Source organism: Carassius auratus, chromosome 34, assembly GCF_003368295.1.
Source record: "Carassius auratus strain Wakin chromosome 34, ASM336829v1, whole genome shotgun sequence".
NCBI lineage: Eukaryota > Metazoa > Chordata > Actinopteri > Cypriniformes > Cyprinidae > Carassius > Carassius auratus.
This window is the reverse complement of record NC_039276.1, coordinates 2,599,817-2,618,013: the sequence shown is the minus strand read 5'-3', so window position 1 is coordinate 2,618,013 and position 18,197 is coordinate 2,599,817. Positions and strand designations below refer to the sequence as shown.

At 34.8% G+C, this 18,197-nt stretch overlaps 2 protein-coding genes across 4 annotated transcripts in view; one reads left to right on the top strand and one right to left on the bottom strand.

Moving 5' to 3' along the window:
* Window positions 1-11,657, bottom strand: part of LOC113052937 (sodium channel protein type 1 subunit alpha-like) — a 45,340-nt gene extending 33,683 nt beyond the window's left edge. Inside the window, exons 1-2 of the mRNA XM_026217433.1 lie at window positions 11,335-11,657; window positions 2,033-2,352 (exon numbers count right to left, since the gene is read on the bottom strand). Of these exons, the coding sequence (XP_026073218.1) occupies window positions 2,033-2,299 (267 nt within the window). The 5' untranslated portion in view covers window positions 2,300-2,352; window positions 11,335-11,657. The remainder of the gene's footprint in view (window positions 1-2,032; window positions 2,353-11,334) is intronic.
* A 2,217-nt stretch (window positions 11,658-13,874) lies between these two features.
* LOC113052936 (cordon-bleu protein-like 1) overlaps window positions 13,875-18,197 on the top strand; it is a 41,544-nt gene continuing 37,221 nt past the window's right edge. The window contains exons 1-2 of one of the 3 annotated variants that reach the window (XM_026217431.1): window positions 13,875-14,146; window positions 15,963-16,033. In XM_026217431.1, the coding sequence (XP_026073216.1) occupies window positions 15,996-16,033 (38 nt within the window). In that variant the 5' untranslated portion in view covers window positions 13,875-14,146; window positions 15,963-15,995. The remainder of the gene's footprint in view (window positions 14,147-15,962; window positions 16,034-18,197) is intronic. The other 2 variants (XM_026217429.1, XM_026217430.1) reach the window with 2 other exon arrangements.

Genomic DNA, 18,197 nt, shown 5'->3' with positions numbered 1-18,197 from the left:
TATATTAGGGGTGTAACGGTACGCAAAAATCACTGTTGTGTACGTACCTCGGTTTTAATGTCACGGTTTGGTTCATTTTTGGTACAGTACGGGGAAGAAATGCAAACATTAAACTGCAGGTTGTTTATTACTATAAACTTTTTTTTTAACAATTTGTTTACACTTTTAAAAAAATACTTTTTAATAAAATATATATAAAATAAAAAAAGAATAAGAAATAAAATACTGCTGCAAAGTTATCCGCTAAATAAAATACTTTCAGCCTCAAACTAATATCTTATGTAATAAGAAAAACGAATGTTCATGGTCAACAAGAAGAGTGTTGTACAAGCAATACCTCATGGGTTTGATTCACAGGAAATACACATTCTTAAAAAAAAAAAAAAATTTAGCTGATCTGGATAAAAACATCCACTAAAGGCATAAATGTAAATCTAATGCAATTTGTGTAAACTTAATTATACACATACTTTTTACATTTAAATTAATTTAATTGATTAAAATCATTTACATGTAAATACATTTTATATTTTAAGCAAATTTAATTTAATTATATAATATATATATTATACATAGTATATATTATTTTTTCACTTGTCTAATTTAATTGAATTTAATTTGTCCTAACTGATAGACCAACAACATCCCTTACTTACAACCAGGACACCTGCTGAAATACTTTAATTAAGTGCAAATTCCCATGGTGTTAAGTATGGTCTTGCTGGTTAAAGGTAGAGTAGGTGATTCTCACCCTCCCTGCAAATCACTCTCCAAAGCCACGCATCCTCCAAAACACACGACCAGCGCCAGGATGAGAATAAGATATAAAATACTGCAGCAAAGTTCTCCACTAAATAAAATACTGTCAGTATCATAAAGAAAATTATAAATAAATAACTATGATTACAGTGCAGCATTACTAATCCCAGCTTGTAGGCCTGCTCATATTTAAAAAAAATATATATATCTTTTCCAAAGTGTAAAGTGCAGCATCAACAGTTTGAGTTTTTAGACCTGCTCAGATTTCGTTATTGCGTTGGACCGATCGGAATTGAGAGCAAAGGTCTGTTTAAATGCCAATGGGAGCTGTGTTTGAATTACAATTGTTTTTTTCCTAGTTGTAGTGATGTTCACACTGGCGTGATGCATTTTGAAAACCTTAGGCAGGTGACAAACTGGCATATTGCACCTGTCAAACATAGTCTATTTTGCCATCAATACTGTTGACGGTGTCCTTTATCATTAGGCTTTATATTTATGATCAAGATGAAGTATAGATATTGTTGTTGTGAAGACAAGATCCTGGTCTGTCTGCGGTCTCCCTCTATGTTACCAACAGTAGCAGCAGCGCGCCATCGCCGCGTCAGGCACGATTCTGGTATGTAAAGACACAGAAAACGCGAAGCAGCCGTCACGCAACTGACACGCAGCAGAAACGCCACGCTCACGCCACGCAGCCAGTGTGTCACCGCCTTAGAATCAGCTGCAGGGCGGGATTTGCGCTGGACGCTGAGACTTCCGCCACTTAATATGTTTGTTTGGAAACTCGAAAATGTACCTATGTTCCGCACACAAAATATTGCATTCGGTCATTCAGTACACACGTGCACCGTACCGAAAGCCCTGCACTGAAACGGTCCGGTACGAATACACATACCGTTACATCACTAATATATATATATATATATATATATATATATATGCAACATGCACAGCAACAACATATAATATGTTTAGTTCTTCCTAATTTGCATTTGAAAACATTATTTGCTGAAAGTTTTCATATTTAATTATTGACCATGAAATTTCTTTTTTTTAAATCAAATGTTATTAAAATGTACTTTTTATTTTTAGAGTTTATTTTACATTTCAAATATCAAAAACATTTATAAAAAAAAAAAATTCCAAGTCTTTCTTTTGACATTTTTCTAAGATTTAAACTAGTTTACAGGATTTTTGTATTTTTTTTTGTACCCCTCGCAGTACCTGTGGACTCTCATGGGTTCGTAGAGAAGTATAAATCCAAACTCACTGCCTGACTGCTGTAGAACTGGTCCAGGTCCTCCAGTGGTGTGGACACCAATCCTCTGGGAACGTCTCCGTATATGAAGGGCAGATTTTTCCCGGCCTCCAGGCCACTGTTGGGTTTCCTCCTGCATTCGTCGTTTTTATTTCTCTCATGCTTGTCCTTGGACTTTCTGGAGTTCTCCTCAGCGATCCGGCTCTCGATGGCCTTAAGAGATTCACGGGTGAACTTATGGAAACTTTTAGGTCCTGGTGGAGTAAACGAATGCGCCATTTTCTCATCCTGAGCCTTCAGAGTGATTCTCTACACGTCTGCATGAGAAACAACTGGTAGAACCACAGAGAAAGAGTGAGTCAGAGGGAAAGAAACTCATTAGATATGATCGGTTACTGCAAGGTTAGCTTTCTATAAAATCCTTCCGGAACCACAAAGAGAAAAAGCATTGCCGCTCAAAACCATCAGAGTTATCAGAAACAGAGCTCTCAAATAATCAGGGTTATTTATACCACACAAATACCTTTCAGTCCCACCCTACATAAAACAGAAGCTTAAACCTACTAAAAAGTTATGTTCATGTAGTTCAACAAGTAGAGTGTTGTACAAGCAATACCTCATGGGTTTGATTCACAGGAAATACACATTCTTAAAAAAAAAAGTTTTAGCTGATTTCAATAAAAACATCCACTAAAGGCATAAATGTAAATCTAATGAAATGTGTGTAAACTTAACTTAATTATACATATACTTGTTACATTTAAATTCATTTAATTGATTAAAATCATTTACATTTAAATAAATGTTATATTTTAAGCAAATTTAATTTAACATATATAATATTGAAATACTTAAGTTTAGTGCAAATTCCCATGGTGTTATGTATGGTCTTGCTGGTTAAAGGTAGAGTAGGTGATTTTGGAAAGGCTATCAATAGCAAGCTAGCTTTGAGAGCATACGATCTCACCCTCCCTGCAAATCACTCTCCAAAGCCACGCCTCCTCCAAAACACATGACCAGCGCCAGGATGAGAGGCGCGTTGATGGAGGCTTGAATGCAATGCTGCCAGATTACCTCATGTCTCATTCATGTAAGCACATATAAACACATCTAGAGCACTTAACCTAGTGATTGCTATCAGGATGTGAAGAGACTTCCAAACAGCATAACAAAAAAAATTCTGAACCAAATCCTCTACTCAGCCTTTAAGCTGCTAATTTGCTTTTGATTAAACGATAAGCATTTTGACCACACATCATGCTTATGTGACAAAGGATGACTTCATACATATTTAGTTCATAGGTTCCCCCAAACTAGGTTTTAAACACTCAGACTACAAGGCCAAATCCATAATCACTACATAACCACCCGCTTATTTTATTGAATTTCCCTTTGAGGTGTTCAAATTTCAAGATGTTCAATACAAATACTGTAAAGGCAAAGTGTTTTATCAACCTTGGTCTGAAGGTTCAAATCAAAGCCTAAAAACATTATGAACATTCACTCCATGGGATTTTGATTGATTTTTGTCTGCAACAGGAAACTGGACATCTGATCAGTTACAAAAAAAAAAAAAAAAAAAAAAAAAAAAAATAATAATAATAATAATAATAATAAATGAAAAAGCCCACCAAGTCAGAGTGAGGCATTGTGCTAATCTTGCATCACTCAAAAGCTTAAAAAAAGAAAGAAATACCTTTTAAGGTACTGCAAATTAGCGGCCATATTTGTAACTCCCCAAGGCAGCTATGGGGCATGGGGTAAGGAATCCAATAACTGTTTGCCAAAATTGGTTTTTCAAATCAGAATTTTTTTTGACAACGGTAGAATAAATGAAGTGCTTCCTATGCTCAAGTCATGTATAAAAATCTAGACTAACAAACTATGAAAGACTTTGAAATATTTAATAGTCAAGTATTGGAAAACTGTAAAGTAAAGAACATCAGAGCTAGTGTTCTTCTAGTCAATACCTACATTTGAAGAGCATCAAAGGTTTCAATTTAAAATGTGTTTTTACAGCGCTGAGCATTGTAACCAATCAAATATATACTGTGTTTGTTGAGAGTGTGAATGCAATGGCCAATAAGAGGCAATAAAATGAAAGAGGACAATAACAAACAGTCAATTCAGTTAAAGTCAGTTCATTCATCTTCAAATAGTGTCAATGCAATCAATCCAACAATATTGGCAGAAATAAAGTATAAAGTCTAAACACAATATACAGTGTGTAACTTAAACTCTTGCATGTAGTGTTGTTTTTAAGATGCTAATGTCAAGTAGTGGTGGGTGATACCGCAAAATTTGGTATCGATCCGATACCAAATACATATAGGGTCAGTATTGCCGATACCGATACCAATACTTTAAAAAAAAAAAACAACTTTTGTGTAGGGGGGAGTGCAGTAGGTCTATGTCATTATTTCTGAGGTGAATGAATGATCAATTATTTAGGCAATATTTTTTATTAATGTATTGAAGTACACAAAATTATTAGTTATTAAGCACTGTAGAATGATTTCTTTACAGCCTTTTAAAATAAAATAAAAAAATAAAGAATAAAAAATATCTCTCCCTTTTTTCTGGTTTTAAAAGCAAATGAAATAAAGTTCACACAATTATTACTGAAGAACAAACAAAGAACAAATATACCTGTGCAATTACATTCCCTGAGCCCCCTTTCTGAATGTGCTTTCAGCTTCGCTCACTCTCTGTTCGCTGCTCCTCAGCACGTTGTGTCAGTGAGTCACGTGACGACACAACAACGAATCACAGCAGAGCAGCAGGAGGGGGAGGAGTGGCTAAGTGGGCCAGGATGTGAAAGCAGCATTTGTTCAGGATTGTATAGGTAGAAGACACGAGCAAAGTATGATGAACGTAGATGAGAGATATTTAAATTAAAATATCGATTCACTTACAATTGTATCGATCCGATACCAATACCAGTGTTGGCATCGATGCTATCGATATTTAGATCGATCCGCCCACCCCTAATGTCAAGTTAAAATTCAACCGGCTTGAAAAATGTATTTCAGTTACATTCAGTGTCAAATGCCCCAAATAGGCTAATGTTGAGCTCAAAACAACAAAATAAAAGACGGCCCTTTTGAAACATTTGCATGAATTTCAACTAAATTGTTTTAAAACTGGAAAAAAAGGCAAGTCATGCAATTAATGTGTTCATACCGTATGCTCAATCAGTGTGGTCACTTCCCAGAATATGGGACCTCAAGACCACTTAGTGAAGTAAGAGATGATTTCTCTCATTTCAGATAAATCACTATAAGCCTAACCACTGAAAAAAAATCTCTTCTGATAGGATTTCACTGTAAATCCCTCAACATTAAGAGCTCACAAGGGTGATAAACCAATTCTGAGACCATTTCACTCCAGAAACCAAACAAAGATCTCAATCAAGGCAGAGAACCTGGTACAACAGTGAAGCCACACGTGAGAAACACACAGCCAGACACCGGTCCTGCGACATTTCCTCTGTAATACCAATAATCGTTTTCAGATATAATTTCCTAATTGCATTAAGATATCATAATCCTTCTTCGGGGCCCTAAGAGGAGACATAATTTCCTTCAGATATCAATCTCACGCAGAAAAGAAAAGACGCAGATCAGAAAACAACACTGGTGAAATTAAGCAAACCATTAGAATATATAAAAAAACAAATAAAAAAACATTGTCTCTTGGGGTCTAACTCTAAAGTTATCTGACCTTTATTTTTTTAATTGATGCCATAGAAGAATAATTTTAAGTTCCATGAAGAACCTTTCAGTGAAATGTTGAATAGTTCATAAATGAACCACTTTTTCTTAATATTTTAATAATCTAAAGAACCTTTTTCCACTATAAAGAACCTTCCATGGAAGTCAAAAGTTCTTCATGCAACCCTCGATGCCAATAAAGAACTTTGTTTTAAGAGTGTAAGATGTGAATTGTACTCTTTCCAGTTCTTGGTCTTTTCGATTTATCCTGTTCTCAGAAAGACAGAAGCACAACAGACACATTCTGTCCTGCAATCTGCTCTCCCAATTTAATGAACAATATCCCATGAATTATTCCACATGGAATCTCTCATCTATCTTCTCCAATCCTCATTCACGTCTCTTTCCTGGTCTATTTTTACAGGACCCTTTAAAATTTAATTCTCTCCATTTTTCTTTCCTTCCAATCCCTATTAGCATCAAGTTCTGTGCAGAAGATAGTAAAATAGGGATTAGGAAATGCAATACAATTTATTTATTTGTTTTAAATGACTAAAAGCAATTTAAATGTTTTTAATAAATGCCATTTTATTGGTTAATGTGAATTTCAGCGAATTTAACCCTTTTAAGACCCTGCGGCCTCATATGAGGACATTATAATATTTTTGTGAATTTCTCTAAGACTGTTCATGCCACAGTTTTAGGTCTGGATGTCCTGTACAGAGCACATTCAGGGATTTTCAGATATACCAAAAATGTCATCAGAAATGTCTGAAATTAATTTAGTGACACTTATGAAAATCTGATAATATTTTGTAATCATAATTTTAAATCTGTCAAATTTTTAAATTGTGTGTCAACATCTCATGAAAATGTTATGGGGTTTCAAATCAAAATATGACTTTCTGTTACGAAACAGGACGTTGATTTCATACATGTCCTCATATGAGGACACCAGGACTAAAAGCATTTTTATTACACATTTTTGGAGACATAACATATGAATAGGGAAATAAATGATATTTCAATATTCTATGAAATATGATATATTATTATGAAAATCTTGCCAATTATTACTAACATTGTTACACTTCTTTTTTTCATTACATGTTGCCCCAAAAACACATTAATATGCCAATTATGCTTAAAACCAATTTTGCAGAATAACACATTATTTCTCATATCATGGCATAAAACAATTTGAAGAAGCAAGTCCTGCTCTTTCTGATTAAAGGGGTCATATGATGTTACTTAAAAGAACATTATTAGGTGTAGTTGGTGTAATGAAATGTTTGAATCATCAGTGAAAAATCCTTTACATATATAAACGTACTTACAGACTGTGAGTCAGAACAGATGGTATTGTAGTTTTTTGTCCCAGATTCAGGAAACAGTCCTCCATAAAATGCATTTCACACATCTAAATATTTGGGTTGAACTGTTCTGAAACAGTATTGTAAATACAACTTAACCATTGATTTTTAGTTGTGTCCTCTTTTAAAAGGCCAAACAAAGTACTTTTGCTTTCATAACAGCGAGAATCAAAGTTACACTTCTTTCTTTGCATGAATATTTGTGTGGTGTTATGCAAATCTTCCCACACAGTGATGTAGGGGGCGTGTTTAAACGAGGCCTTTCAGGGGGGGAGTGGATGAGTCTTAACTTTAATAAAGAATATCTCTTTGGGTTTGAAACTTTAGTCTTTTTTATTGACCATAAACCAGCCCATCTATAAAAAAGCTGGAGAAATGGAGATAAAAAAATGTTATACAGAGATTTGGTCCTTTTACTAATACATAAGTAATTTGATTAGACACACAACCGCCCACTAAAAAAAATAAACATAATAATAGATAAAATAAAATGTCATAAGCCATGAACCAATCCAACAAACTTTGAGGAAAACTTTGATTTGAAGCAAAAAGGTATTTGAAAAAAGTAAAATGTACAAGACTGTATACTTACTGGCTTTAATGAGGGAAAGAACTGCAATCCCATGAAGCATTGTGATAGACAATCATGGATGAAAATGACATGAAACATGAAACTATTAATTTAATGTTGGAAATGCTGGTTGTTTCTATAGAAACAATATATATTGTTTATTGCAAAATATGCGTATAAATAAATATTTAAGTATTTTGAGGGCAAAGTTAATTATTGCATCATTCGCTGTGCTTCGTAGTGGGCGGAGCTTTCTGATTGGTGGAATTTTCTGTATAGCATCATGGGTAATGTAGTTTTCCACCACAAACTCCACACAATTGTTTTAAGAATAAACTGAATTAAAGTGAAAAGATGGGTTCAACAAAAGCAATTCTGTCTTTTAAGGTTCAGCAATTATTGTTTAAAGGGTCGTTCCATGTCAAATCAACAAAATTTTAGAAATGTCCGTGGCTCAAATTTTTTATTTAGATTTAGTTTCCTGAAGAATGATAAACATGTTTAGTGATGAGAGCCAAAACATTAAATACCACTAGGTATATTTTCTGAGTAATCCACTGTTTTGTAGAAGGGGGCCAAATGGCAATTTTCACCTGAGATTCAGAGCCGAATTACCCAGAAGGCAGCATCATTATGTTACTTTGGCCCACCTGTTACCAACCATGAAGAGTTTGCAACAGACACCAGCTTCAGCAGCACTTTAAGGATGTAATAAATCCAGATAATTATCTGCATGTAGTACATTGCGTCCTCTGAGAGATTAACAGGTTGTTGACCACATCTGAACTCCCACCAGACTCACCATTCATTTTAATTAGAGGTCGAAGACCTAACTGACAGGCCCGGGTCTCCAAACAAGAGCAAAAATAAACTTGAAACAGAGCCACGAGTCAACATCTAAACGCTGGCTGAGGTTACTCCTAATTACACATGATATTCATCAGACGATTACCATTGACAACAGCAACCTGACTCTCGCTCAAAGCCTCTAATCTCTCCTCGTGACATATTGACTCCTCTGCAAGACAAATACACCTGACAACAGACACTGAAGCTGCCACGACCAGCTGATTTGTTCTTTATCAGTCTGGAGAAACCATATTTCTATTCTCACACTGTGCCATTCTAGTACTCTATAGAAATCTGACAGGGCTGCATGAAAAGCAAAGAAACAAAGAAAACATATGAACATTAGACTGTAATCGGATGAGGAATGACAAGTAGAGCTCTGCATATATCATTCTTTTATTATTCTTTATCATGGCTTAAAACTAGCACTGTCTAATATTACAATTTAAACTACTGTCTACAAAAATTAGAAATGATTCACTAAAAGCTAAACAACTACCAGTCAAAAATTTGGGATCAGTAAGACTTGTAATGTTTTCAAAGAAGTCTATTATACTCATTAAGACTGCATTTATTTGATCAAAAGAACGGTAATCTTTCAAAATGTTATTACAATATAAAATAATGGTTTCTATTTGTATATCCTTTAAAATATAATTTATTTCTGTGATGCAAGCAGAATTTCCATCAATCAATAGTGTCACATGATCCTTCAGAAATCATGCTAATATGCAAATTTATTAGAATTTTTTGGGGGGGGAATTGTGATACTTTTTTCAGAATTCTTTGGTTAATAAAAAATTATGATAATAAAAAGAACAGCATGTATTCTAAATATAAATGTTTTCTAATAAAATAAATATTTGCTATCACTTCTTATCAATTTAACACATCCTTGCTGAATAAAAGTGAATTTATTTATTTCAAATAAAGAAAGAATAAAAATTTACTGACCCCAAACTTTTGAACTGTATATTGTTAGAAAAGATTTATATTTTAAAAAAATGTTTTTTTTTTTTTTTTTACCTGTTTTATTCATCAAAGAAAAAGTATCACAGGCTCCCCAAAACAATTAAGCAGCACAACAGTTTCCAGCAATAATCATCATATTAAAATTAGTTCTGAAGGATCATGGGACACTGAAGTAAGGAACAGGAACAAATTAGATGTTAATGTTATTTTACATAACAATATTTCTCAATATAAAAATGTTTTCATGTATTTTTGATCAAATAACTGCAGCCTTGATGAGCAGAAGAAACTCCTGTAAAAATCAATCAATCAAAAAATCTATTAAATTACTTTATTCTTTGTGATCAAATCTTTCTGACGGTTGACCATCCATACCTCTCTTCATGAATAACCACTGTTCAGTCAGTTGCAGTCAAATAAAAATTAGTTCTCTTATAAAACATGCGTTGAATAAATGCTTTCACCAAAGATACACGAATCAGTTGCTGGGAAAGTGAACAATGCGTCGAGTCAAATAAGTTTTCGAATCAATAAATTGACGACTCAATGAACCGACTTATATGAGTGAACTGATAGTGAAAGCCTTTTTCATTGAAGAAAATTTGTTTACGACTTTGTATGACCATTGACTCATAAACCAGTGCATACAACATCATATAACAAAACGTGCATTGATGTAAAATATGTAAATACATTTTATTTTATGTAAATGAATTTGGTTAGACTTTTTTTTTTTGCATTTTTGTTTGTAGACCTATGAGCCGAATCGGATCTAAAACATACTGGAACAGAAACACATGGAGTTACAATAAACAATTTAAAAACATTATTATTAGCCTATTAGTATTATTAGTATTAGTATTTATGTTTTATTTTATAATTATGTATTTATAACTAGAAACTGAGAAGATTTTGGTTTAATTGATCGTATAATAGTAAGCCAGGACGGAAATTCAGAGATTATGAGCTATTCATTTTGAACTGTTCGAAAGAACCGATTCCGGAAAATGAGTCGAACTGCACATAGTTCAATACCAAAGTCAAATTAAACGCGGTTTAGCAGTCTATTACAAAAATAATACATCGTGTGAGCTGATTTAACCTTTTTGTAATCCTGTGGCATCTCTTCTACCTCAGATTCAAGAAGCAATCACTGGAAGAGTGGATTTTCAGGGCGTCAACCAGAGTTGACATGTCTCTCAAAAAAACACACGTTGTGAAAATAAAAACAAGCAGAAGTGGATCGCTTCGACACATCGTTTTCAAGTTTATATGCGTTTAAACAGTGCGCTAATCAAATGCATTAGAAGTATTATAAAATGCTCTATACGTTAAAAGAACAAAAACCTGTGGCGCAGTCTAGACCAGTGCTGACATGTATAAATGGATGTCGGAAAACCAAACAAATCAATCAATGTACAAATATGTAAATAACTTTTTCTTTTGCATCTGATGCTGTTATGACAACAATGACTTAGCATACTGTATGTAATACAGAAATAGAAAAGTAAGCCTATCACAGCCAACTAAACTATTACGAATTACTGAAAAAAAGAAAGAAAATAAATCCAGGAGTGCTCGTTACATTGTATACTGTCAACTGAATGAGAAAATAGGCTAATCTAAAACCAAAGACTTTTGCAATAGTAACAATATAACAAACAAACTTAGACTACCTCAAATTTTATTTTCATATCCTGGTTAGACATATAACTCTTTAATGCATCAGACGTGGGATTGTTATTCAATTACATCCGGATGCATTTATTTATTGACTTTTAATTATTTTTATAGCTTTTTTAAATAGCTTTTATCAGTACTTTATGATCTACTCACCATCTTCCAACAGAAATCCGAATTGCTGGTAAATGAATGAATCCCCAGCGCACAGGAGCAAAACTTGATGCAGTGAAACAAGGTGGAGGAAAACGGACAGTGTGGGCAAATTTAACCAAGAAAGTAAACTCCAAGGGATTTCCTGCGAGAAGAACAAAAAAACAATCGCAGAGACTGATCAAAGAGAGCGAAGTGCCTGAGATCTCAGAGACGAGCGCTTCCGGTTATTCATTAGATACATCACGAATCCACCAGTCGTACTATGTCTGAGACTGGGTTTATGAATATAAGTATGAATATGGCATTAAGTACGTAATGCCAACTCTGCCTCGTTCACTTCACCTGTAGTTGGCGAGGGCTTGCCTCATGAATATTAATTAGACTGTGCAGACGTTCCATCTTAACCGTCCAATGGAGAACATTCACTCATGAATGTTAAAAACTTGAGCTTCTCCATAGTAGAAGTCCTAAATCCTTAACTTGACAACGACACCAGAAAGGTGTGACGACGATTTCATAATTTGTTTTAATTCTATTGATTATAGATATTTTTATTTTTATATTTTTATTTATTTATCACTGGGATGTAGGCTATTGTTTGGAACACCTTTTGATTTTAATTAAAAAATATGCACATTTTGACAAAATAGATAGCAAAAAAATAATAATAATAATAAAAAAAAATAATAATAGACAAGTAGCCTATATTGTCTTGATTTTATTTTCTATATATGAATATAGGCCTACTCTTAGATTTTAACTGACAGTATGGTCAAAAAGTCTTGAGTTAAAAAGACCAACTCAAAGACATATTTGTCACCTTATCTTTTGTTTTCTTTAATAAAACATCAATACTGTAAAATATCGACGTGAAGTAGTAAAGAAATGACAAATATCTTTATGAAGCATATGAAGCACTTCAAGAATATACTTTAAATTCACCTTGCAAGCAAAAGATATCTTAATAGACTTTTATCATAAACTTTTTTAATTTAGTTCATAAAAACGCCATAGAGCGAATTTAAATACATTTTTGTAATTTTAATTAATTTTCCAGTAACTTCCAAGTTCCAGCGCACTTTGACCATTAGAACGTCAGTCACGCGACTCAGACGAGGACAGCGAAGCCCGATGGCGCCATCTAGTGGATTAAACATCACATAAGCAGTGTTTTGGTTTAGGGGAAATTTACATTTATGAAAGAATTTTTTTTTTTTTTTTTTACATTTAATTAGTAGTTTTACTCTTGTGCCAGATTCTGAAAATCCATTATAAAAATAATAATTTGTATGTTTAAAGCTATATTTATTTATTTGAATTTATTTCATTTTAAGCATGCTTGTTTACCAAAGGAACCCTATGGAATAGGATACATTACGTGAAGTATAGGCTATTTATACTGTTTGGCATTTTCTGCCAATCTGTAATTTTGTCAAATTATGCAAAAAAATTAAAAAAAAAAATAAAAATGTGGACATAATTTAACTTTTTGTATTTGAGATAGATAAAACGCTACCTATTAAATTAGTTCTAGAATTACTCAATCAAAACATGTTTAAACTGCCATCACATTATGTTGTCAAAGTTTGAGATGTGGATGAAACATTAACCAATTTCAGAAAAAGAGAAGAAAATGAAATCCTCCCGTAATGCTCGTCTGTTGCTGAGTTCAATTTAATTGGCCTAGTTAGTGTCTGGTTAGTGTTGCGTAACCGGAGATGAAAACACGAGACTCGACTCGCAAACCAAATGATTTGAGATTCATAAACAATTAAATTAAGACTTGGAGGCCACCCCAAATTAGATAGGCTACATGTGAATGCCACAGGCATTTAGACCTAAAGAGCAGTATTTCCTCAAAATACACGAGTTTGTTGTGTATAGACAACAGTTGGAATAATGCTTTAAATCTGAGAAGAAGAAGAAAATAAGACGACTGGACAAGTGCAACACCAAAAGGCACGCGTCCACTTTTTTGAAAGTTTTCTTGGATTAGCAACACAATATAGCCCACTCGCTCGAATATATTGTTGTAGGGAAAATGTGTGTGTTAATATTCTCTAGAACCTTTCCTTAGATTTGCGAGACAGCAAACGACTTTTGGACGATATGACGGGTGAGTAAATAACATGCATTTCTTTTAATCTGGTAAAACCATGCACTACATCTCTCCAATCGCTAGATGTCGCTATTTTGCAAGTAATGCTCCGCTACGTCAAGGCACTGTATCCTGCTGTATATCTAAAATTCGAGATAACGTGCTTAAATAAATAATCATCACTGGTGTCGAGTCATTTTCTTAACACATCCAAACCGTATTTACATTATGCTGCGTTTGAGAAGTTTTTAGTATGCATTTTCCCACTCATATAAACTGTATTGCATGGTGTTACGTGGGATTTTAGCACATTCACTACTTTGTGGAGACTTTTCTAGTCGGGGGCGACATGCAAATTTGCATTCCACCTTCAGACCGTAGTGTGAACAGTCTCTGAACCCAGTGTGAGGATGGGGGGCTGGCAGTGACTGTAACTCATCGTGTCATGACTTGAATATGCGGGGCTGCCGTCTCCTCTCGGTTGAACAGAAACAGAGGAGAGCCTGTTGACAGGGGCAGGACTCTGGAAAATATCGTGGGAGTTGCAGAATTTTAAGGGGGTGACGGGACAGAAGTGATGCAGGGACCTATAAGCAGTGCTTTAAGTCTGGAGATGCGCTGCGGAAGCTGTTGTTGTTGATGATGCTGTCTTGACGTATCGGGAGCGAGACTGATGACAGCTGACAGACGCGCCGAAGTTCAAGGCCGAACAAGGTACGTTTGAGGCGTCATGCTCATTCAAAACATTATGACTAATTTGTTCGTGAAACAAAAAGGGATTTATGGATAACACATAACGTTTTCTTCCTAGTGATCACCTACTGTCAAGTTTATGTGCCGTTTTGCTTGTTTTATAAAAATGCTATGTTTAGTCGGGATTCGAACTTCAGTCGCCTGGAACGCTAAACTTTCCGATAATTTGTTAGAAACATTTTTTTTCTCAATCATGTTAGAGGTAATCAGTCATTTTGATTAAAGCAATATTTTATTACAGAAATGCAATGTTGTCATAATATTGTAGACCTCCGGAAGACTTGATTTTGACATCTTTTATTTGCTGTTTTCATAACAAACGTACATCGAATCGGGATTTGAACTCTAGTTGTTTTGAACGCAAATCATGGCTGATTTATTAAGCTATTATAGTGCTTCAGAAGACTTGAATGATGACTTTTACAGTTTCACAGCAACCCAAAAAGCATCAAGTTAATTTCTGTTTAAACTATTGACTTTGTAAAAGCAATTGGAAAATGGGATTCGAACTTGCGTTAACTTGAACGCAAGTCATAGTGGCTAATTCATTTTATTATTTTATTTTTTTAAATAAAGGTAGGCATGGCGTGTTAAAAAAATAAATAATATAACTACAAATCTGTCAAGCTAGTAGGGCTTCAAGTGATTATTTTGACAACTTCTTGACAGTCAGCCATGCAAAGTTTGCGTCTGATTAAGCTCATGCCTATTTAAACTGGTACGAATGTGTGTGTGTGTGTGTGTGTGTGTGTGTGTTGAATACAAAAGGAAGTTATCAAAATGCCAAAGTTGTCATTTCCATGAGACACAACTAGGGTTGCACGATATTGGATTTTGGCCGATATTCGATATGCCGATATTTTCAAAATAATTTTGCCTGATGCCGATACCGATATCGATATATATACAAATATATATACTGATATATTTAAACTTTAATTTTACTGAAGAGAAATCCATGTATCTCTTCTGTACTGATTCTACCATAAATTATTTTACAAACGTAGACAGACATTCACATCTGAAAAACAGGCCAATTATTTCACTTGGAGAATATCGGTTTGGCTCATCGGCAGAAATATTCATATCGGCCGATACCGATGATGGTCATTTTAAGCTTTTATCGGCCGATACCGATGTTGTGCCGATATTATCGTGCATCCCTAGACACAACTTAAGGGTGATCGCTGTCTATTAAGTTCATTTTGCAAGTTTGTGTGGCTTATAAAATAAATATTATTTTAACTCTGGTCTTATCGTGTTTGTGCAAATACCATATTATTAGACTAACTTGATAAAATAAAGTATTTTACTGCCATTGATCACAAGTTATTTAATCTAACGCACCAGTTGAGGTAGTACTCCATGCTTCAAAAATAAATAAATAAAAAACCTTCATATCTGTAGCTGTGACTAAATAAAATGTTGACTGACAGTAAAGATCCTCCCTCCTTGGGAAAACACCTTCACACCCTGCTGAAAGAACTTAAAAGAGCCTAAACTGGTCTTTAAGATGGACCTGATGAAAGGTGGCCAAAGCCCTTCTAAAACCAGCTGGGAGACCAGCATGCCAGCTTTTTAATCCAGACTTGTTTGAGACCAAGATGTTTGTTTTTTCAACAAGCCAACCATGCTCATTATTGACACAGTGGTATGTAAGATGGGAAGGCATGCACCACCTTCTGCAGAACTGACTCTTCTAGTTTAACCTCTCCATCTGTCAGCACTCCCTTAAGGCTGTGCCATGAGTCAGTAGTGTTTGCTTTCTATCCTACAGTGCCAGGGATTTCAGAGCTGTGCAGGTTGCAGGATGGATGGCGACGCACATAGCCGACCGCCTGAACGAAGGTACACCGTAAGCACTGACAGATTTACTCATGAGCTCTGAGTTTGATCTCTTTAGTTGTCATTTGTGTTGTTTAGTTTGTGTTGAACTTGTAAAGACATGAATATGCTTGTGTTGTAAATTAAGGAAGTATTTCCTTTAAAATTTAAATTTGTATATATATATATTTTTTGTTATTTTTACAATGGCATGCAGTCAAGAGGATGGAAATATTTTGTATAAAATAAATTTGTCATTGTTAATTTTCATATTGTTTTTGAATATATTTTAAAGTTTTGATATTATCCTACAGATTTTTCAAATCTGTCGGAATCAAATCTGTTTATCAGATAGGTTGGAATGCTTTAAAAGTGGATATTTTGTGGCAATTTCTAAAATGTACTGACATTTCTGCTGTTGTTTAACCATCAAAATGAATGATGTCACTTCCTGGAGGTTGATGTCATTAAGGAACTGGCTTTTGTTAGTAAAGGGATTTTGCAGAAAGCTGACCGATAGAAAGTAAGGACATGAGAAGAACTTTCCCAGTTATACAACAGGTGTAGATATTTGAGTCTGATAGGAAAATTTAATTGAAAGATACGATATGTGTGTTTTGTTCTTTCATATTTAAAGATTATGTGGAATGACGAGAAAAGTTAGCTAATGTTTGTCTTTTTTTTTTTCTGCAAGTTTTTCCAGTTTTCTTTTAACCTGCAAAGGGGTTGATTGCACATTCCAGCTCTATGTGAAGAAAAATTATATGAGATCTGGAATAAACAATCTTACTGAAAATAAATGAATGACTGATGCATTGGGCAGGAACAGTGTTTGTGTGATCTGTCGCTGCAGACTGGGCTGTTTATGAGTGAAGATTTGGAGGTTGTGTGTCTGAATGTGTCTCAAGTTGTATGTTTGTTTACAAGACGATCTGACTGTAATTAAAGTCTCTGTTGTCATAGGCATTGCCTCGACCTTTGACATCGGTGCATTTCCTGCCTGCAGAGCAGAGCTGAGAAACGCTCTTGGACACATGTGGAGGTCATGGGAAATGAACTTTAGGGAGGGGAGACTCTTGCACAATTCTTTGCTGGGGAAATGACGATGAAATTGAATTGCATTTGTAACTTTACTGGACAAGAGTCATATAGCGATGCACAGGGTCTTAGCTATGACTGGATATTACAGAAAAATGACTTTGTGAAGCTTGTAAAAATTGACCTTAGAGGCAGTTGTTCTTATCTGGTGTAATAATCCATGACTGTGGGGCAGGACTCAGAATCAGAAGTGTAGGAAATGTAAAATATACAATCCAGACCCAGAAACCGCTCTTTGAAAACCACATGAGGCAGATTAGCTGACTTTATTATGAGCAAGGAAATCTGGACGTTGAATCCTCCATATGCATTAGCAGCAAACATGCTCTTTATTAACACACTTTGGACTCGTGACATTTTTGCTCCATTGGTTCAGTTTTAGCTAACGGATGATGATGTCAGCTGACAGCATTCCATTGGCTGGAGAGATTTTTTTTTTTCCAGCATGTTCTCATAACACTCACTCACTCTCTCTCACACACACACACACACACACACACACACTTTATCTCCCATGTTGTCTATGAGCACATCCCTCAGAGGAGAGTCTGATATTTTGAAGGCTCTTTATGAGAGACTTTTGAGCCTCGTACAAACGCTCTGATTTCCCACCCAGAAATATTTGATTAGTGTTGCCTGTGGGCTTTATGAAGAGAAAGTTTTGTTGTGTTAAACAGCATGACTCTTAACTACACGGATGTTGTTGTGTAATTCGGGAGCAGGATTTTGGTTTCTCTGGCACTGTGGGGCATCAGGCCATATATTGATGTATGTCTGTGGTGCAACTCTGTTTGTAAATCCAAAATTGTCAGCCTTTCGCCAAGTTGCACAACTCAATTTTACTGTTTTTACATTTGGTTTGGTTATTTGGTCCATGCACAAGTTTGAAGGTGTCTTAGAGTGTGTACAAAAGATCTGGGTAAAAATATATGCCCCCCCCCCATTTTTCAATATAGATGTGAAAGTGCACAATTCAAACTTAAATTGTTATAATTCATGGACGCTTTGGAATACAGACCTAAGGTTGGACTTGTTGGAGGTTGGAAAAAACGTTGGAGAAAAATGTAGATTCCTGAGAGATTTGATTTAT